Below are 21016 nucleotides of genomic sequence, written 5' to 3' on the forward strand. Positions count from 1 at the left end.
TCCACACAGCTTGTCCGGAATCCTGCGTGGCCCAGGCTTCCTGCCCCGGGATGACCTTTATTACTATATTGATATGTATGCATATGCCCTTGTTTCCAGTCCCTCTAGTCCAGGGCTAACCTGCAGCCACTTGAGGAAATCTTTCTGCCATACACGGAGGACCGGTGAGTCCAGATTGTTACTTTCGGGATTCTAGAACCAGGATCCAAACCTCGGATCCTGGATCCCAGAATCTCGGGCTGTTGAATCTCTCTGATCTGGAAGGAACTCTTGAGGTCCCCTCCAGTGGCTGCCAAATTTTACTCCCCAGGCCCCACCCCCACTCAACCATAGGCTGTCTGCGCTCTGCTCCATGGGGGTAGGGGTGTGGGTAAGGTTTCCTTTGAAAAGAGGGTTTCACTGCGCAGAAGTTGGTAAGCCTTAGACCTCTTTATGTCACAGAAAGCTGAAGCCCAGAGAATGCAGGGGCTGTGCCCAAGGTCACACAACTAGCCAGCCACGCCCCCATTCCAGACTCCTGCCACAATCCCAAATTGACCCTTGACCCCGGGGTCGTGGACCCCTCTCCATGGGTAGGGTGAGAGAAAGGTCAGGGTGGGGAGGCTGGACCCTGGGGGCTTCCCCACCGCCTCCCTACCGCTGCGGATCCCCCCCGCACCCAGGAGGCTGACAGAGCAGAAGCTGGGCCTACAAGAGGAAAGAGGCCAGCCCAGGGAGGCTGGGGCTTCCTCTGTCCACGCGGTAATTAATGAGCGGCTCGTCTCCAGCGGCCAGCCCTCCACAGCCCCGCAATGCAGCCTTCCTTGCGGGCCCTGCCCGGAGAGGGTGGGAATCCTTTGTCATGCAGATCCCACTGCCTGTCTGTTTGCCACCCTGGGATTTTTTTTTTTTTTTTCTGTTATATATGGCTGACCCCTTGGCTAGGCAGTAAAAAAAAAAAAAAAAAAAAAAAAAAATAGAAAATGATCTGACAATAGATCAATACCTAATTAAAGCCAGAGGGAAGGCATGAAAGGGGAGAAGAAAGATTTATAGTCACCCTGGGAGGGGAGAAGGACTTGGGAGTTCTCGGTTCATGACAGTGCTTTTTCCTGGGAGATCACATCCCCCTTGAGACCAAGAATTTGCCATAGGGATCTCCCAGCGAGCTGAGGAGCCTTGAGAGAGGTCTGAGGGGGCAGCGAGGCAGGGGAGAAGGCGGATGATGTTCTGGGGGCTCCCGATGCCCAGGTGTGTCGGGCGCCCGGGTTCCCGGGTTGAACCCAGCCTCCTCCTAAGTAGCGGACCCTACACTTGTGTGGAGCCTGCAGTTTGGCACTTCTGCCCATCTCCACCCAGGCAGCGGCTAATTGGCTCCTGAGCCTGCGGGCATTTTCCAGTGGTGGTTTCTGCGCACTCACCCAGGCCAGCCACCTCAGCCTCTGAGCCCTGGGCTCTACCTCCTGGTTATTTTTAGTCTCTCGTGTCCTTCCCTGGAAGCCAAAGCATTGATCACACTTAAATGAGACCAGAACAATACATTTCCCTTCTCCTCTCTGCCCAGCTTCCCTTCCAGCACAAAAGTTTGTCATCCCCCAGACCAAAAGTCTACCCCCTTCTCCCCCCAGAGGGTATGACATCATCTCTCTCTCTTCCCTGGGACTTTTCAAGGACATTTTTCCTCCAGCGGAACCCCCACTCTGGAGATTCTGTTGGCCTTTTGTCACTCGGCCGGAGGGAGGGAGGTCGGAGGTGAAGCCAAGCGGGTTTCTAGATGCCGTTGAGCAACGAAATGCTCTGGAGCGATGGTGGAGGGAGGAAGCTGATCTCTGTCTGTACCAGTTCGGGGAGTGGCTGCCGTTGAGGCCTCGAGCGTGGACTTTGTGTCGGCAAAGCTGGACTCAAGTCCTGGTTGCAGCCCTTCCTACCAGTGACTCTGGGCTCAGCCTCCTCACCTCTGCATTGAGGCTGCTGTCACCCTCCTCAAAGGGCGGCCTCGGGGGTTAAACGGGCTGATGTAAGTAAAACGCGTGGCCAGCGCGCCATACACGGTGGCCCACACGTGGCAGCTGACCCTGCAGTAAGTACTGCTACTGTTTGTTATCGCTCAGAACCCCGAGGTAACGCCAAGCGGGGCAGAGTTGCAGTGACAGGCAGGTGGTCCCTTCCCTCCACTGGGTCTTCTGTAAAAGAAGTTCGAATCAGATGGCTCTTTCAAGCCATGAATTTAAGCTTTTAGGAGGCCCCAAGGTGACACCGGATGAAAGGAAGAGATGGAGCCTTTGCTCCGGGGTCTTACCCCCCCCCCCCAGGCTGCTGCGTGTGAGGGCCTGGGGCAGGGGCGGGGAGTGCGCGCCAGCACCCTTGAATTCCTGATGTCTCTCTGTACCAGGGTCCTTGGCGGTGTCTGTGGCTGACATGACTGCACCAGTTGTGGGCTCCTCTGGAGGGGTGTATGCACTCGTCTCTGCCCATCTGGCCAACATCGTGATGGTGAGCACCTGCTGTCCCAACGTGCCTATCTCGGCCTCCCCTCTGCATGTCAGTCCTCGCCGGGGATCTTCTTCGACTCCCCGGCTCAGGCCCAGAAATGCCAGGCAGACCTGGCTGGTATGAGGGCTCACTGACACTCCTCACTTTTTGCAGGCTGATTTCAAATGGGGCTCTTCCATATACGATTCATATTTTTTCCTTCCTGCCTATGAAATTACCCATTTCCCTATGCTACCCCTTTCCTATTCGGCTTTAAAAAGTGTTACAGTAGGGGTGCCTGACTGGCTGCGTCAGTAGAGCCTGCGACTCTTAACCTTGGAGTCATGAATTCAAGCCCCACGTTGGGACTAGAGCTTAATTTTAAAAAAGAAAGACAATGTTAGGTATCCCTGGGTGGCTCAGTCTGTTAAGCACCCAACTCTTGATTTTGGCTCAGGGCATGATCTCACAGTTCATGAGTTCGAGCCCCGCATTGGGGCAGTTGACAGTGCAGGGCCTGCTTGGGATTCTCTCTCTCCGCCCCTCCCCCACTCTCTCACTCTCTCTCAAAACAAACAGATATTAAAAAAATAATTGAAAAAGGGCGCCTGGGTGGCTCAATCAGTTGAGCCACCGACTCTTGATTTCCTCTCAGGTCATGATCTCTCGGTTCGTGAGGTCCAGCCCCACATTGGGCTCCATGCTGACAGTGCAGAACCTGCTTGGGATTCTCTCTCTCCCTCTGTCTCTACCGTTCTCCTGCTCTCTCACTCTCTCTCTCAAAATAAATAAACTTTAAGGGGCGCCTGGGTGGCCCAGTCGGTTAAGTGTCCAACTTCGGCTCAGATCATGATCTCACAGTTCATGAGTTCAAGCCCCACATAGGGCTCTGTGCTGACAGCTCAGAGCCTGGAGCCTTCTTCAGATTCTGTGTCTCCCTCTCTCTCTGTCCCTCCCCTGCTCGTACTCTGTCTGTCTCTCCCTCAAAATAAAAACGCGAAAGGAATTTTAAAAAATAAAATATAAACTTTAAGAAAAATAATAAAAATTAAAAAAAGACAACTTTAAAGAGTATTACAATCCTTGACCACTAGCATGCATCGTAATTGTAATTCGTTGCTTGTCAGAGATGATTAAAAGTAAAGGGATCTCAGCAAAATTCTCAAAAAGGAAAGGAGCCTCTAAGAGGTTAAATGATTTGTCCACAGTCACAGTGAAGATTGTGGCAGGTCGGGACTTGAACCCATACTTCCTGACAGCCACTCAGGTGTCATTCCCTTACACCAGCCTCTCACAGTGTCGGGACATGGCCATTCCTTTCCCAGGCTCTTTTTTGCCTTTTCCTGAAGGGCATTCTTTTCTTAAGATTTTGTTTTCTAAGTCATCTCTGCGCCCAAAATGGGGCTCGAACTCACAACCCCGAGACCAAGAGTCACACGCTCTGCCGACATGCCCCTCCTGAAGGGGATTCTAGCATACTAGCTGAGAGCCCAGGCTCCGGAGCCAGTCAGCCCAGATCTGAGTCCTGGCTACTTACTTCCCCAAGAGGCACCTTGGGCACATTACTTAACTGCGCTGTGCCTCAGTTTCTACATCTGTGAAACGAGATGATATTGATAAATGAGATAAAGTGAAAATAACCTATTCAGTATAAAGGTTAACTCCCTCCTCCTCCAAGAAGAGGCCAGGGTTGGACCCTGAATGGAGACAGAGTCTTTAAGGAGAGAAATAGGAATCCGTCTGATAGTCCCAGAGGAGGCCAAAGTCCTTGTTTTAGAGGCAGTCGGGAGGAGGAGTCACCGGGAGCGGCCCTGCAGGCCCGATGCCCACCAGGGAAGGCCCAGGTTCTACTCACCCCGGTGCCTGGCCCAGGGCTGGCCAAATGGCAGGTGGTGCCAAGTAAATTTTTTTTAAGATTAAAGAAAATGTTGATTTTGAGAGAGCGCACACGTGTGCAAGCGGAGGAGGGGCAGAAAGAGAGGGAGAGAAAATCCCAAGCATGCTGCACGCTCAGCACGGAGCCCCATGCGGGGCTCGGTCCCATGACCCCGAGATCATGACCTGGGCCGAAATCAAGAGTTGGATGCTTAACCGACTGAGCCACCCAGATGCCCCAGTTTTGTTTTGTTTTGTTTTGTTTTGTTTTGTTTTTTTAAGTAATCTGTACCCCCAACGTGGGGCTCTAACTTACAACCCCGAGATCCAGAGTCGCACGCTCCACCCACAGAGCCAGCCGGGCACCCTCCTCCCGCCCCCAACTAAATTTTGAATGAAGGAAGGAAAGAAGAAATGAGCAGTGTCTAGAAACGGCATCGCTTCCCCCCCAGGGTCCTCCTGTTCTCACCTCCCTCCTCTGTCACTGTCTTCACCCACGTGGAGGATGTGTGAATGCTGTTACAACGTCTGGAGTTCCTAAATTCTCCCATTTCTTCTTTATTATTTATTGTCACTGTCACCTGCCAGGCTCAACACACCATCCCTTTTCTTTTCACCAAAGTCCCCTTTGTACATCGAGAGAGAGAGTGAGCGAGTGGCAGAGGGACAGAGGGAAGGAGAGGAGGGTGGGGGGAGAGATGGACCGACAGACACCAACGACACTTACTACTCATCTGAATTTTGGCAACTTCACGTGAGCACCTGAAGAGACACAGCAGGTGTAGGAAAGCTTGCGTGGACGTGCGAGTGTGTGTGTGTGTGCACGTGAACTTACACACGTGTGCGTGCGCGCACACGCACACACACACACACACACACACACACACACACACACGGCCCGGTCCGCTGAAGATCCTGACAGCACAGGGCTGCCTCACACAACCCTTTTAAATGGGTCATTCTGTATCAGTGCCACAGCTTTCCCCAGACACAGCTTTTTCTCTGGATTCCACCTCCGCCGCTCCCCCCTCCCCCGCCCCAGTTCCCTTCTGGAGGGGATGGAAATGCTAACAAACTCCCCTCCCCGCCCCCCCCGCCCCCCCCCCCCCCCCCCCCCCCCGGCCAAGATGTGTACGTGTGTGAGGGGACCGACAAGCACAACTAAGAAGAAATAAACAGTTCATAGAGAGGCCCTGTTTCCACCCCCTTCCCTGCAGCATGGGAAACAGCCCTGGGGCCCCAGAAGTTCCCATGGTGAGGGCAGATCACCCCAAGAACCACGGGGTGGGGCATGGGGCTCGAGGAGGGAGGTGTGAAAGCAGTTTTGTTGCCGTTTACGCTTCTTTCTGGCAAGCAGCCCACGGCCTGTGGTGGTGGAGATGAGCAGTCCCATCCGAGAGCCCACTACCCTTCTAGAAGGACGTGGCTTTCGCCGGCCAATTGGGAGCGTCGCAGTCCCCGGAGCATGACATACGGTAGCCTTTCCCTAGAAAGTTGTGTGGTGCTTATCTGATGGTGAAACAAACCTCGTTTTCTCATTAGAAAGGTTGGTTTCCTTTCAACAAGAGGCCGCCTTTACCCAAATTAGCTCAGCGCCCAGCACTTGAGAGATGCATTAGCACGAACCCTATACATTGGCCATTTCTGTGGGTCAGAAGCATTTAAACATTGGCAATTTCCATCTAATAGGTATGCTAGAATTTTGAATTCCCAAATGAAGACTTGTGTGTGAGTGTCTGTGTGTGTGTGTGCATGCGTGCGTGTGTGTGTGCAGCGAAACACCTTGTCAGAACAGACAGGAGAAACAGCATGCTAGTCAGAGAATCTAGACGTGAGTGCTGGACCGACCATCTTAAAAGCTGTGAGTTGCTTCACTTCTCAGGGTCTTCATTCCCTCATCTGCAGCCCCTCTTTACAGGGTAGTTGTGAGGCAGACATGGAGAGTGAAAACGGTGGATGTGAAAATGCTTTCCATGTGGCAAATCACCACACAGCTGGGGGATCGCGTGTGGGTGCGGGTGTGTGTTTACATATCCTTGAATACGTATCATTTTCTGTGTTTATCAATTTTGCCTGTTATCTGTAGGAGCAATTAGAAAATGTGTCCCTTTTACATCATACACAAAACAGAAAAAGTGTTCAACACTTCTGTTCTCAGGACTAAGTGAGGATTCTGCCTTAAATGAAAGCATGTCTTGTTTTTCATGAAAACTCTCTGGGCTCCAGGGGTGCCTGGTTGGCTCAGTCGGTAGGGCGTGACACTCTTGATCTCAGGGTCATGAGTTTGAGACTCATGTTGGGTGTAGAGATTACTTAAAAATAAAATCTTGGGGGGCGCCTGGGTGGCTCAGTCGGTTGAGCGTCCGACTTCAGCTCAGGTCATGATCTCACGGTTCGTGAGTTCGAGCCCCGCGTCAGGCTCAGGGCTGATGGCTCAGAGCCTGGAGCCTGCTTCTGATTCTGTGTCTCCCTCTCTCTCTCTGCCCCTCCCCCATTCATGCTCTGTCTCTCTCTGTCTCAAAAATAAATAAATACTAAAATAAAATAAAATAAAATAAAATCTTGGAACACTTGGGTGGCTCAGTCAGTTGAACGTCCAGCTCTTGGTTTCAGCTCAGGTCGTGATCTCACAGTTCATGAGATCGAGCCCCACGTCGGGCTCGGGGCTGACAGTGAGGAACCTGCTGGGGATTCTCTGTCTCCCTCACTCCCTGCCCCTGCCCTGCTCACGTGCGTGCGCATGCTCTCTCTCTCTCTCAGAATAAATAAACTACGTAAATAAATCAATAAAATCTTTATAAAAAACCCCACTCTGAGTTCCAAAAAGCTTACAGTTTACATCAAGGGATTAAGTTCAGAAAATATTTCAACAAAAAAACCGGATGGCGTAAAAAACTTGCAATCAAGACTTCTTATTTTTTTATTATTAAAAATTTTTTTATTTTTTATTTTTAAATTTTTTTTATGTTTATTTCTGAGACAGAGAGAGACAGAGCATGAGTGGGGGAGGGGCAGAGAGAAAGGGAGACACAGAATCGGAAGCAGGCTCCAGTCTCTGAGCTGTCAGCACAGAGCCCGACGTGGGGCTAGAACTCACAAACGTGAGATCATGACCTGAGCCGAAGTCGGTCGCTCAACCAACTGAGCCACCCAGGCGCCCCTATTAAAACTTTTTTTAATATTTATTTATTTTTGAGACAGAGCGTGAGCAAGGGAGGGAGAGCAGAAAGAGGAAGACACGGAATCTAAAGCAAGCTCCAGGCTCTGAGCTGTCAGCACAGAGCCAGACGCAGGCTTTGAACTCGCAAACTGTGAGACCTTAGTTGAAGTGGGACACTTAACCGACTGAGCCACCCAGGCGCCCCAAGCCTTCTTAGTTTAAAGACTAGATGTGTTAAGATACACATAATTGAATAATTTATTAATTGCCTTTTGCTGGGGCCCACAGGCCAGCAAAAGTGATTCCATGTAGGAGATATTTACTTACATTCTCTTCTATACAATAGCTGCTTCCCTAAAATGTTCGAGATCTCAGTTTTTGCAATGGGACCATCTTGTCAAAGCACAAAGAGAGAGCGTTGTCTAAAAGACACTGGAGATCTCTATGTCGTAAGGTTCATTTCATTACTAAAAATCCTTTCACAGGAAATCAGTCCCCAATTTGTCTGTCATGCTTTCCCCTTTCCTGTGCTGGGTCTTTTTGAGGTCTTTTGACAAGATAGGTGAAACCGTGAAGCTCCCACCTGGGTTCCAGCCTCTGAGCTCTTAACTGGTTTGGTGAACGAGATGCCCAGGGGACTGGTTACCCCCTGGTTTGCTGAGGGTGGGTTCTTTCTCACCCTGCAAGGCTCTGGGAGGGAAAGAAATGAAAAGGAGCTGCAAGAGACTCGTGCCCTGGGGCTGCAGGCATTACCACATTTATAGCCTCAGCAGGGCAGCAGGGCTGCCCTCCTGTTGTTTCACTGCAGTTTGGAGGGAATAATGTGGCGGGAAAATGAAGCAGCTGGTGGGAAGGGGTGACTGGAGTTTAACCCCTCAGCTGCTGGGAGAGGAGTCATTTCCCCACATCCACTCAGCTTTGGAGGCAGGTGGACACACAACAGCCAGTGGGGACAGACGGCACAGACAGAACATGACCCTCAGAAGTGTGGGCAGATGGAGTCCTGGACTGAGGGCCCTAGGGACCTCAACATTAACTTACCATGACCTTGAACCAGCCCTCCTTGACTCCCCATTTCTTCTTTGCTAAAGTGCGGGAGATGTGACTGGACCAAGCCGGTCAACTCCAATGCCTTCAGGGCCAGTTAGGGATTGTAAGCGAGGCTAGCCTGGGGAGCGCTGGGGTGAAGCTGAAACTGCCCGGCTAGTCCAAGGCCATTCAGAAGGTTTAAAGGTGCTGTGCAGGGCAAACCCACTGTCTTTGCCTCAGGTCTAGATGATCACGTCAGACACTTACGTGACACTTACCATACGCCAGGCAGTGTTCCTGGTGTTTTATGCGTATGAATTCATTTTACCTTCGCAACCCGTGAGGTAGGTAATTGAGGTAGGCACTGATGTTGGCCCAGATTTACAAATGAAGACCTTAGCCAGAAAGAAGTTCTGAGCCACCTCACCGCTGGCCTTGCCAGACCAAAAATATGGACGGTGCTTTTGAAGACAGACCCCAGATAGGGCCTGAAGGAGGGAGGTATGGACCTCAGCTGAAGGAGAGAACGGCCAATATGTTCTAGACTGATTTTGCCTGATTTATCACTCAGGACACAGTGAAAGAGACGCTGTCTTAGGTAAGATATTCTTTCTGAGATTTTTTTATTTTTTATTTTAGAGAGAGAGAGAGAGTGAGTAGGGAAGAAGGGCAGAGGGAGAGAAAGAGGGAATACCAAGCAGACTCTGCACTCAGTGCAGAGCCTGATGTGGGGCTTGATCCCACGACCTTGGGATCATGACCTGAGCTGAAACCAAGAGTTGGACGCTCAACCGACTGAGCTACCCAGGCGCCCCCAGAGGGTTTTTATGAGGAAAAGGAATATTGGGAGTGTTCTGTATCACTTTTTTTTTTTTTTACATTTTTAAAATTTTTATTTTTGAGAGAGAGACAGAGCATGAGCAGGGGAGGGTCAGAGAGAGAGGAAGCTCAAACGTGGGGCTCAAATCCACAAGCCATGAGATCATGACCTGAGCCAAAGTCAGACGCTTAACCGACTAAGCCACCCAGGTGCCCCTCACTTTGGTTTTTAATTGTGGTGAAATATAGCATAAAATTTATCATCTTAACTTTTTTTTTTTAATTTTTTTTTCAACATTTATTTATTTTTGGGACAGAGAGAGACAGAGCATGAACGGGGGAGGGGCAGAGAGAGAGGGAGACACAGAATCGGAAACAGGCTCCAGGCTCTGAGCCATCAGCCCAGAGCCTGACGCGGGGCTCGAACTCACGGACCGTGAGATCGTGACCTGGCTGAAGTCGGACGCTTAACCGACTGCGCCACCCAGACGCCCCTTTAACTTTTTTTCTTTTAATGTTTATTTTTGAGACAGAGAGAGGCAGAGCATGAACAGGGGAGGGTCAGAGAGAGAGGGAGACACAGAATCTGAAGCAGGCTCCAGGCTCTGAGCTGTCAGCACAGAGCCCGACGTGGGGCTCGAACTCACAGATCACGAGATCATGACCTGAGCTGAAGTCAGAGGCTCAACTGACTGAGCCACCCAGGCGCCCCTCATCTTAACCATTTTTAAGTATACAGTTCAGTTGTGTCAAGTACATTCTCACTGTTGGGAAATCATCACCATCCATCTCCAGAACTCTTCATCTTGCAAAACTGAAACGCTGTTACCCATTAAACAACTCCCCGTTCCTCCCTCCCCCAGCCCCTGGCAACCACCTTTTACTTGATGTCTCTATGAATTGGCCACTCTCTGTGTCTTGTAGGAGTGGACTCATGCAGTATTTGTCCTTCCGTGACTGGCTTATTTCTCTGAGCATAATGTCTTCGAGGTTCGTTCGTTAGAACATGGCAGGATTGCCCTCCTCCTTAAAGTGAATGACATTCCCTTGTATCTCTGTCTGTCCATCTAGGGATACTGGTTTGCTTCCACTCTCTTTTGGTTGTTGGGAATCAGACGGCTAGGAACGTGGGTGTCACTGTTAGGGGAGAATTAGGATCCGTGGGTGGACATGACAGGGAGGCAAAGCCTGGCCGGATGAGAGCAGGAAGAACTTTTCAGTGGTTAGAGCCCCTTCACAGGGCTCCCCCAGGGGTGTCATGGGGCTGGGAGGGCCATTTTGTCAGTGGCTCAGCAGTGTGCCCTCCTTTGGGAGGAGCTGGTCCTTCCGTCAGGGACTCCCCAGGCCCTGCCCATCCTACGGTTGCATCCCGGAGAGGAGCTGAGGGGTCGCCCACTGCCAGCTAACTGCTCTAGGTTAGGTTGGGTTGCCAGATCCAGTGGAGGGCATCGATTCCTGTTGTTCCCTGTCTTCTGGTGGGGCTTCTCTGTGGGCAGTCGCCAGCAGGTGACAACGTCGCCTGCCATCGGCTTGTTAGCATAGAACACGTCGGCAGGTGAAGATGAGACTTCCCCACCTGAAGAGCAGCCATGTGGGTAAGCCACCTTACCTTACGTGAAGAGGGCTCTCCAGTCAGTGAAGAACAATGGGGAAAAGGGAAGCGATGGGCAGGAAGCCGAACGCCTTCTGCAGGATTTCACCCTCTTTTTGGCAGATGCCCCGCAGCCTGCTTGCTCCACCGAAGGTTCCATAAACGTTATTGTATGTGCCAGTGCTCAGGGCCTTGGTAAAGTTTAACACGTTCCCCCAACGTCAAAGGAGTGCGAGACGTGCCCTCAGCTGGGCCTGGGCCAGGCAGCAAAGGCAGAGCGGGTGGGTGGGAGGGAACAGAAGCCCCTGGCTCTACCCAGTAGCCTCCTTCCCTGTGGCTGGTGTGTTCCAGGGAGATTCCAGACTTGCTTCTGTGCGTGCCTCTATAAATGACACGGTGCTTTGAATGCGCCGCAGGAGAGCCCCTCAAAGGAACCCTGTGGCAAAGTCTTTTGTAAAGTGAAAAATCCTTTTGTAAGATGAATAATTGTACTCTGTCTATCTGCTTTGGAGGTTCAGAGTGTCCTGAGATTCTCAGGGGAAAGAGCGATTTGTTTGAAGGCCATCTGGCTCCCCCTTTTTCCATTGCCTGATCTTGTACAGCGTCCCCCTCCAAGTGATGTAAAGCCCCCGTTTGGAGCTCTCAGTGATGGGAAACACACGATCCCCCAGGATGGAGCGTTCCATCTTTGGACGGCTCTTGCTTATTAGAAATGGAAACATCCCGAGCCTAAAAAAATTCTCTGATGTTTTCATCCATTGAATCCTCCACTTACAGATCACACTGAATATGCCCTTTCCTTATGGTGGCTCACTTGATACTTGATAACAGTGAACTTGACCCTGGGTCTTCTCTTCATCTGTTTCTCACATGCAGGATTTTGGTTTCTTTCATCATCCTGATGGTTCTGCTTTGACTTTGCTTGGTTGCCGTCCTGCATCCCTTTGGCAAACGTGAGACCTGACAGTTAAGGCAGCTTTCAGGTGTTGTCAGCTCGTGTAGAGGGGGCAGGGACCTTATCTTCCTAGATCTGGATTATCTTCCTTTTCTTTCTTTCTTTCTTTCTTTCTTTCTTTCTTTCTTTCTTTCTTTCTTTCTTTCTTTCTTTCTTTCTTTCTTTCTTTCTTTCTTTTTAATTTTGAGAGAGAGAGAGAAAGAGGGCGGGGCAGAAAGAGAGGGAGGGAGAGAATCCCAAGCAAGCTCATCATAGAACCTGACGTGGGGCTCGATCTCACGAATTGTGAGAACATGACCTGAGCTGAAACCAAGAGTCCTATCCTTAACTGACTAAGCCACCCAGGCACCCTATGATGTCAGGTTTTCTTTTCTTTTTTTTAAACTCTTTTTTTTTAACGTCTTATTTATTTTTTGAGAATGAGAGAGCGCGCACATGCGTCCACGGGGGAGGGGCAGAAGAGGGGGAACAGAGAATTGGAAGTGGGCTCTGCACGGACATGGCTGACAGCAGCAAGCCCCAGGCGGGGCTCGAACTCACGAACCCTGAGATCACGATCTGAGCCAAAGTCCGACACTCAACCAACAGAGCCACCGAGGAGCCCCGATGTCAGGTTTTCTTAAACAAGATACACCCTCGGAGGCGTGGTCCGATCTGGAACTAATGGAACTTTCTCCTTTTGCTGTAGAACTGGTCAGGCATGAAGTGTCAGTTCAAGCTGCTGCGGATGGCTGTGGCCTTGATCTGTAGTAAGTACTGACGGGGCAGGCTGGGTGGTGTGGAGCCCTGCACCAGGCCTGGAGGATATAGAGATAGCACAGTCCCCGCCCTGGAGGGGTGTGTGATCAAGGGAAAAAGGGAGACATGTCAATGGTATGTGACAAAGTGGGGCTGTTAGAGAAGTCTGGCCCACTCTGCTACCACTTAATCTTTCTTAAACTTTTTATGGACTTATAACATGGAACCAGAAAGGTGCGGGATGAGTATCCAGCTCAATGACCAGCACCCAGATCAAGAAAAATAACTTTTTTTTTTTTTTACATTTATTTATTTTTGAGAGAGTGAGACGAAGTGAGAGTGGGGGAGGGGCAGAGAGAGAGAGAGAGGGAGACACAGGATCGGAAGCAGGCTCCAGTCTCTGAGCTGTCAGCACAGAGCCCAACGCGGGACTCGAACCCGCAGACCGTGAGATCATGACCTGAGCCGAAGTCAGACGCTCAACCGACTGAGCCACCCAGGTGCCCCAAGAAAAACAACTTCTTAATAATTTTTGGGTCATGGAGTCAGTCCTTTGAGATCTGTTAGAAGCTAGAGATCCTATCCCCAGGATAGTACGTATGTGCACATGTGCGTGCACGCGTGCACACACATATACTAACTTGCAGTTTAGCAGATTCACAGGCTGTAACTAATCCTTGAACCCCTGTGTCCAGGGTGTGGTGGGGCTCTCATCGGGAGAAGTCAGTTCTGCCTGCAGAGGTCATTTTGAGTGTCCAGAACAGAGACCAGCTGCAAGAGGACATTTCCGGCAAAGAAAGATACAGTGTATGGAGGGAGGGTCATGGCTGTCAAGTCAGTTGGCAAGACTGACACGTGAGGTTTGGGACTGTGTGTGTTAGTGGTCAGAGATAATAGGAGTCAGGTCATGAGGGCCGTAAATGCAAAGAGAGAGGTTGGAGTTCATCCTGGATGTGCCAGGAGGCCGCTGGAGGGCTTTAAGCAGGGGAGTTACTGGCAGATTCAAGATTCAGGAGACCAGTCAGGCTCAGAGTAGAGAAGGAGTTGGGGGTGGGGAGTGAGACCAGAGGCCTTATAAGAGGCTCATTTGAGGTGATGAGCCTGTTCCAGAAGCGATGGAGGCAGAGAGAAGAGGGGACACACGGTCTGTCATTCAGGCCTCAGAACACGGCCATGAAGAGGGTATTTTTTTTTTAATTTTTTTTTTAATGTTTGTTTATTTTTGAGACAGAGAGAGACAGAGCATGAATGGGGGAGGGGCAGAGAGAGAGGGAGACACAGAATCGGAAGCAGGCTCCAGGCTCTGAGCCGTCAGCCCAGAGCCTGACGCGGGGCTCGAACTCACGGACCGTGAGATCGTGACCTGAGCTGAAATCGGACGCTCAACCGACTGAGCCACTCAGGCGCCCCGAAGAGGGTATTTTTTGTAAGGCTTGGTTTACAGGTAGACACTGGGGACACACTGCTGGCCCAGGGCCACCCAGCTGGCGGTGATAGAGGCAGAATTCAAAGCCAGCTTGTGCCATTTCTAATGCCCGCTCTTTAGCCAGGCTGGGCAGGAGCACCTGGGCTGTCTGCCTGGGTCCACCTGCTACGTGGGGAAGAGGAGGGTGGGCCAGAACAGCCATGGGCCTGTGTGGGCTGCACTTCCATCCACTTGCACATCTCTTGCTCGAAGGCCCACAGATTCTTTGAGCCAGGTCAGTGGGGGACGGCGGGGTGCAGTGGAGTGGGGGCGGGGTGAATGTTGCTTCCCTGTCTGCTCAGACTCTGTTTGTGGCACCCAGGGCCTGCTAAGCAAAGGCAGGAAGATACCCCAGGGCCTGGGTTGGGGGGGGTGTTCAGGGAGGACACAGTGTTGGTTCCCGGCTGCTCCTTCTCTGCCATCTATCGGCCATCCTTGGAGTTGCAGGGCCCGGGCCAGAAGATTAGGCAATTCCCAGGGGATGCTCATCCCTGGAGGTGCTGGCCCCCCCGGAGTGGTTAAGGCGGAGAAGAGCATAGTGGCTCATTAAATCGCACCTGAACAAGTGCAAAATTCCCCTCAAAGGACTTCCTTGCAATCTGTCAAATTTGCCTTGGTTTCCTCATCTGTGAAATGGGGATGAGAAGGCTTGCCCTAAGTGTTGTTTTGGTGGTGGGCAATGAAGTGGCAGTTTCCCAGCGACTGTCCTTTCAAGAGAGTACATCCTGTTGGACTGGCTGACTCAAGACGTTCATGCAAGAAGAATGCATTGGAGAATGGGATGGGGGCTTTTTAGACTCTTAAGAGAGAAATTCTAGCACTCTGTTGGCACTGTCTGTTCCCAGTCCTTCGTTGCCCTTTTCTCCTTCCATCCCATGTTTCCAGTCACAAAAGCACTGGTTCTGAGGGTTTTCTAAAGGTTTTGAAGCAATACATGAAAACACTTTATAAACTGTAAAGTGCTAGCACATATTGAAGTTGTTATTGATGCTCCAGCAGTGCGGCCTGGTAGTTAGAGGCTGAGACTGTACAGATGGGGAAACTGAGCCTCCAGGACCCATGAATGCAGAGGAGCAAGGGTCTTTGGGTTTTGGCACAAGCTGCCCCCTCTGCCTGGAATGTTCTTTCTTCTTAGGATCTTCTCTTGATATTTCACATCTCTGCTCAAATTTCATGTCTCTAGGGAGATCTTGCCTGATTCCCCAAACCAAAGGATCCCCCTCCTTAGGCCCAGCATTGATTGAAAGTCACCTGTTTTCTCCCCCATAGAATTTTTCTTACTGGAATTATCTTATGTCTGTAATTGACGCTGGTCGATTGCCAGATCTGTAAGCCCTGGGAGAACAGAGGTTGGTCTGTCTTCACTACTGTGTCTCCAGCGCAGAGAACAGACAGTGCTCAGCCTAATGGGTAGTGAATGAATTAATGGGTGGGTGGCTGAGGCAGGGGGTTGGGTGTGTGGATGGATGGATGGATAGACGGATGGATGGATAGACGGATGGATGGATGGATGCATGGATGGATGGATGGATGGAGTGTGCGAGCGAGCGCAAGGCGTCTCTCTCAACCCCTGCCCAGTGGCCCTCCTGTGACTTCTCTGTCCTTCCTCCTTGCAGTGAGCATGGAGTTTGGGCGGGCTGTGTGGCTCCGGTTCCACCCATCAGCCTATCCCCCGTGCCCTCACCCCAGCTTTGTGGCGCACTTGGGCGGTGTGGCCGTGGGCATCACTCTGGGCGTGGTGGTCCTGAGGAACTACGAGCAGAGGCTGCAGGACCAGTCGCTGTGGTGGATTTTTGTGGCCATGTACACAGTCTTCGTGCTGTTTGCTGTCTTCTGGAACATATTCGCCTACACCCTGCTGGACTTAAAGCTGCCACCGCCTCCTTAGGAGACTGGGGGACCGAGGTCAGGGAGGGGAGGGAGAGGCAGCAGCAGGAAGGAACATGTACATTCTTGTTCTCAGCGCCAGCTCCGCCACGCTGAGGAGGAGAGGACAAGATGCTCGGCTGCTGTGATGTTTGCGTTCAGGTTTGGACAATGGAGCCTCTTTTCTGAAAGGTGCCTGCTGGATGAGTTGGATGTGGTTACCATTGTTTTTCTACACTGTTCTGAGGACATCGGGCCAAGGCGAAGGCCTGGGGTGCCCTTCCCTTGGGCTGAGCCTGTTCCGTGTGTTTAGGGGACCCCTCTCGTCACAGATTGGGCTTTCCTTCTCCCTCGTCCACACACTGAGATGTCAGGAAGGCCCGAGAATAGAGTAGCCAGGCGGACTCTTGTCCAGCCCAGCCCAGAGATGCAGTCGCAGGCCAGGAAATGTTCCCTCTGCAGCTACTAGGTTTGGAGCTCTGGAGTGGAAGAGGGCCAGGTGGTGGACATGTTAGTTTGAGTCTAGAGGAGCCCAGGGTCCCCGCTGTTGGTGGGCACTGGGACATGGCCTCTAGTGCCTGGGGTAGGCGGAGGAGGGAGATGCTGTAAGTCCAGGCCTCGCTCCTGCCCTGGAGGTGTCAGTGAGCTAAACCCAAGAGGAGGGAATAAACTTCATCCCAAGCCCCACCCTAGGGAAGGCCCCATACCAACTTTGGCCTTCTCCCTCCCTGTCTTCCAGAATGCTGACATCTCACATCAGTGCCCCAGCGCCCTGTGGCCTGCCTTGTTTTTAGAGCCTTTTCCTTCCTTTCCTGACCCTACATTGTGCCTCTCCTTTGTTCATGGGGACGTGTGTGAGTGGGTGCATTGTACGTGTGTGGTGGATGAGGACGCCTGTGTGATGGTAGGAGATGCCACGGAGAGAACGTGAGGGGAGTTGGAGGCTGCGGAGGAAGGCTGTGGGGGGAGTGTGGGTGTGCGGAAGGGTCTGCGTGAAAGGAAAGAAAGCACTGAGAGGTGGGAGGGTGTGACTGCCGAGGATCTTGCTTTCAGCAAAGCTAGCCCCTTCCTTCCCGTTCCTCATCCTTTCCAGGCATCTCCCTGAGCGCCACTGACCAGCGGGAGACTTGTCCATGGCAGAGGGAGCCCTTGGGCCCTCCCAAGGACCCTCAGGACGCCGCGGTTTGCCTTTGCCCAGTTCCGTTCTTGTTTTCCTCTGGAATGACCTTCACGTGTAAAAAGGTTCTGTTCTCTTTCCCTTAGGAGGGCGGGAGCTGTGGGGGTGTAAGGCCGGGGCAGGAATGTTGAAGCCATGTGTCCATCTGAGTAGGGGGGACAGGAGGCTGCAGTCAAAGGAATTCCAATTTAGGCAGAAAACTGCTTCTAGAGAATTGTTGGGGATTCGGATGAGGGTCCGAGGTGAGGGCAGCCCATAGACTCAGATACTCAGAGCCTGGAGGGAACTTGGCAGGCTCATCCCTTCCTCTGCCGCACAAGTGGGAAAGCGAGGCTCAGGGAATGACTCCCAGGCAGGGGCGAGTGCAGGCCCTGAGCAGAGGGGAAGGGGAAGAAGGCCTTTGACAAAATCTGTGATTCCCTTTATACTGCTCGCGGAACTCCCAACTGCTGACAACCCAGAAAGACGAAGAACTCCCGTCTGGGAAGCAGAGGGACTGGGTCCGCGCAGGGACGAGGGCAGGAGCTTGGTCCAAAGTCAGCTGGGCCAGGCAGTTGGGGATCTTGGGCCACTGTGGCTTCCTGTCCTCCGTGATCACACGTGAATGAGCAGGGTCTTCATTCAGCCCCAGGCTATGCCAACCGCTCCCCACCCCGTCTTTGCCCAGTGCTGAATACATCATCCCGGTCCCCACATGTGGCTGCCGAGGTCATGCCGCACTCAGGCTGACACAGTACTGAGGACTGCCCACCCGAGCTGGCGTGGGCCCAGATCCGTGGCGGAGCTGCGTCTCCCTCGGGCGTCTTGTCTGTGTCCTGACAGCCTGTGTCTGCCCTCTAGAGAGAAGGGGTGTAGTCAGCTTCCTAGGAGGAGACCACGTTGGGACTGGGGGCCGAGAGGACTTGAGTGAGGATGGAGAGGGCGGCCCTGGCCATGGGCCACAGCCCCTCAACCGGAGCAGTGCTGTCCCTCACTGGAGGAGCGGGGAGGCAGGGCTTCCCTGCAGGCACCCGGGTGCTCTGGGTTGTGGGTGGAGGGAGCGGTCACCCCTGCCTTCTCCGGGTGTGGCCTGGAGAGGATCTTCCCCTCTCAGGGGCGAGAAGACTGTGAATAGAAGGCTCTAGCAAGCCCTCAGAGAAGCACCCAGGTCCCTCAGGTCTCCAGACGGGAGCTTGCTCCCGAGAAGGACTGTCTGAGGCGGAAGTCCCATTTGCCGTCCTGTCTGAGACGCACGAAGGGAGCCTCACCTGACTTTAGGCCGACAGCCGCAGCTGTTCCCTGTCAGCAGTGTCCGAAAGTGACCCCAAAGCTCGTCAGTCTGCTTAACACCCCCCTCTCCACCCTTGCCCAACCATCAGCTCCAAGCAGGGCCACCCAGTGGTGTCAGCAGTCACTCCACACAACCCAGGTCTCCAAACCAGGGCCAGAGACAATCGTCTGGTAAGAAAGGTTTCCTTTTTGGTGTCTGGCTTTCTCACCCTCCCCTCCCCCCCCCCACCACACCCCCAGGGCCCGGCCAGCAGCACATCCCCATCATCCCTCCTTCCCCGTCCAGCACAGCCCCTGGCCCAGTGTGGAGGGCAGTGTGCTATGGGGCCAGGGAGGGTGGCTGGTCTTACATCCATAGGATACAGAAATTGAAAGCCGGGGATCCCCCAAACAGCAGCCATAGATTTGCCCGCTCATTAAACAGAAGAGGAATCACAGAAACTAGGGAAGGGAAAACAAATCTTCAAAGGAGAAATTTTGCTTTAATGACACCATTAATCATTCATTTTTTTAATTAGGAAAAGCTCCCTAAAGAGGCATTTTTGCCAGCTAATAGGACTCTCCATTTCCACGAGGACCGTTCCTACCCAGAGGAGTAGGAGAGTCATTGCTCACAAACCCAGATCTTCCCCCACAGTGTCCAATTTCGCTTGCAAATAATGCAGATTCCCAGGTGCAGCGGAAGCCATCTCCTGGCTGCCTTCATGTTGCTCCCGGGGCTGGCCGGAAAGCACCGACACTCCTCTGCCTTAAAAACCGTGAATTCCACCCCCAAGGACTTGAGTAAGTGGAAAACAAAAGGAAACACAAGCTGCAATGTTTGTTTCTAAATATTTTTGTATTGTGTACATTCTGTATATTTTTGTCGTAACATATTATTCGAGCACAGATTCCATTAAAGATTTTTTTTTTTTTTTAAGCCATCGGTTATTCAGGAAGTGGCATAAAGGGCTGGCGTGGGAGCCCTGTTTCATCTTTGGAGGTGGGAGGTGGGGTGGGGGGACAGCAGCGGTGCTGGGCCTGTGATGTGCACAAGACAGAGCTGGGACTCGGCGCTTGGTGCTGCTGCTGGTGCTTCCAGTCTGGTGGAACCGTTTTTGAATTGCTGAACTCTTTGGAATGGTTGATGAGAGCTAGGTTTTCTCTTGCCCTAACAATGCGCAGGTAGACAGTTTTGTGTACAATGTGGAGGGGGGAGGTGGTCTGCAAATAAGGAAACTCACTCAGCTTCAGGTCAAGAGCTTTTGTGCCAGCTGTGCTCGTGGGGGTCCCGTCTTCCCCTTCTACCCTTACACGGTGGGAGATTAATGTTTTGACTACTGTTATTGTCGTAATCTTTGAAATACCTAGGTACTTCGTTCTTTACCCCAATAGCCTAGTCTGTAGGTCTTTCTAGGGGCAGTCAACATTCTGATCTGGAGGAAGGGATAGGGAACGTTCTCAGGGTGAAAGGACATGGTTCACGTACAGAAGGGGAAAACAAGAAGGGCGTAAGCGTGAAGGTCCAGTGCTTGGTAGGTTTAACAACCAAATGGGCTTTGAATGGATGAAGTCTGAGGAAGTGAGTTGTTTACTCCAGCTTTTCTAAACCGATGACAGCGTATGTGGTTTTGCAATTCATAACTGTTAAATTTCATTCGGGGATTAAACTACTCTGTTAAATTCAGCACGGGAGTCATTTCCCATAATGTTCTTTCACATCAGTTTCCTGTATGTTATTAAAAGAAAAAAAACATTAAAAAAATTTTTTTAATGTTTATTTTATTTTTGAGAGAGAGAGAGAGAGAGAGAGAGAGACGGAGCATGAGTGGGGGAGGGACATAGAGAGAGGGGGACACAGGATCCAAAGCAGGCTCCAGGCTCTGAGCTGTCAGCACAGAGCCTGACGCAGGGCTTGAACTCATGAACCGTGACATCATGACCTTAGCAGAAGTTGGACACTGAACCGACTGAGCCACCTAGGTGCCCCCCCCCCCCAAACCACATTTTTAAATGCTGCAAAAGTCATTCTAGAACAACTTGAGTACAGCTCAGGCTGAAGGTCAAAAAACTCATTTCTCTTTCGAGTGTGGATAACTAACTTCCCTAGAGGGAAAATCAGGACCCTGTCTGAGCACCCGTGCACCCCCTGTACCCCATCAGTTCCAGGCTCCAATACCTGAGGCACTGACAGACAAGCTCCCTGAATAGCCAAAAGCTGTTTAGATGGCTTTGCCTTTGGCTCCCTATCACTTCCCCCTTCGCTTTTCTGGTTCCTCCCTTCTACCAGATTCTCATTCTTCCCATAACTTTGTAAGACATTAACCAGTGATAAGGTAATTATGAAGACAATTTACTGGTTACTTAGTATGTGCTGGGCACTGGATGAGGCATTTTCAATGTATTATTTTCATTTAATTGCATAGCTACTTGTGTGAAGTGAGTATAAATATGCCCATATTTACACATGAGGGGAAGGCTTAGAGTTTAGTGACTGGCAGGTGCTTTATGGCATAGATGGCTTCATACCATGGTTCCAAAGTTCATGCTCTCAACCCTCAGCTGTTCATCGGGTGTTCAAGGACACTGAAGTGTCAGGGAGTTTGTTTAAAGATCCAGTCTCATTGCATTAGTAACAGTAA

General features: G+C 51.6%; 1 protein-coding gene across 6 annotated transcripts in view; it reads left to right on the forward strand.

Annotated features, from left to right (window-relative positions):
* The window catches only part of RHBDL3 (rhomboid like 3), a 49917-nt gene extending 29856 nt beyond the window's left edge, over positions 1–20061 (forward strand). For all 6 annotated transcript variants that reach the window (XM_086686590.1, XM_086686586.1, XM_086686589.1 and 3 more), the window contains 3 exons: positions 2372–2472; positions 12569–12629; positions 15700–20061. In XM_086686590.1, the coding sequence (XP_086542716.1) occupies positions 2372–2472; positions 12569–12629; positions 15700–15971 (434 nt within the window). In that variant the 3' untranslated portion in view covers positions 15972–20061. The remainder of the gene's footprint in view (positions 1–2371; positions 2473–12568; positions 12630–15699) is intronic.
* The last annotated feature ends 955 nt before the right edge of the window (positions 20062–21016 follow it).

The sequence above is a fragment of the Puma concolor genome, chromosome E1 (genome assembly GCF_028749965.1).
Source record: "Puma concolor isolate L17-30 chromosome E1, mPumCon1.1.hap2, whole genome shotgun sequence".
In the NCBI taxonomy this organism is placed as follows: Eukaryota; Metazoa; Chordata; class Mammalia; order Carnivora; family Felidae; genus Puma; species Puma concolor.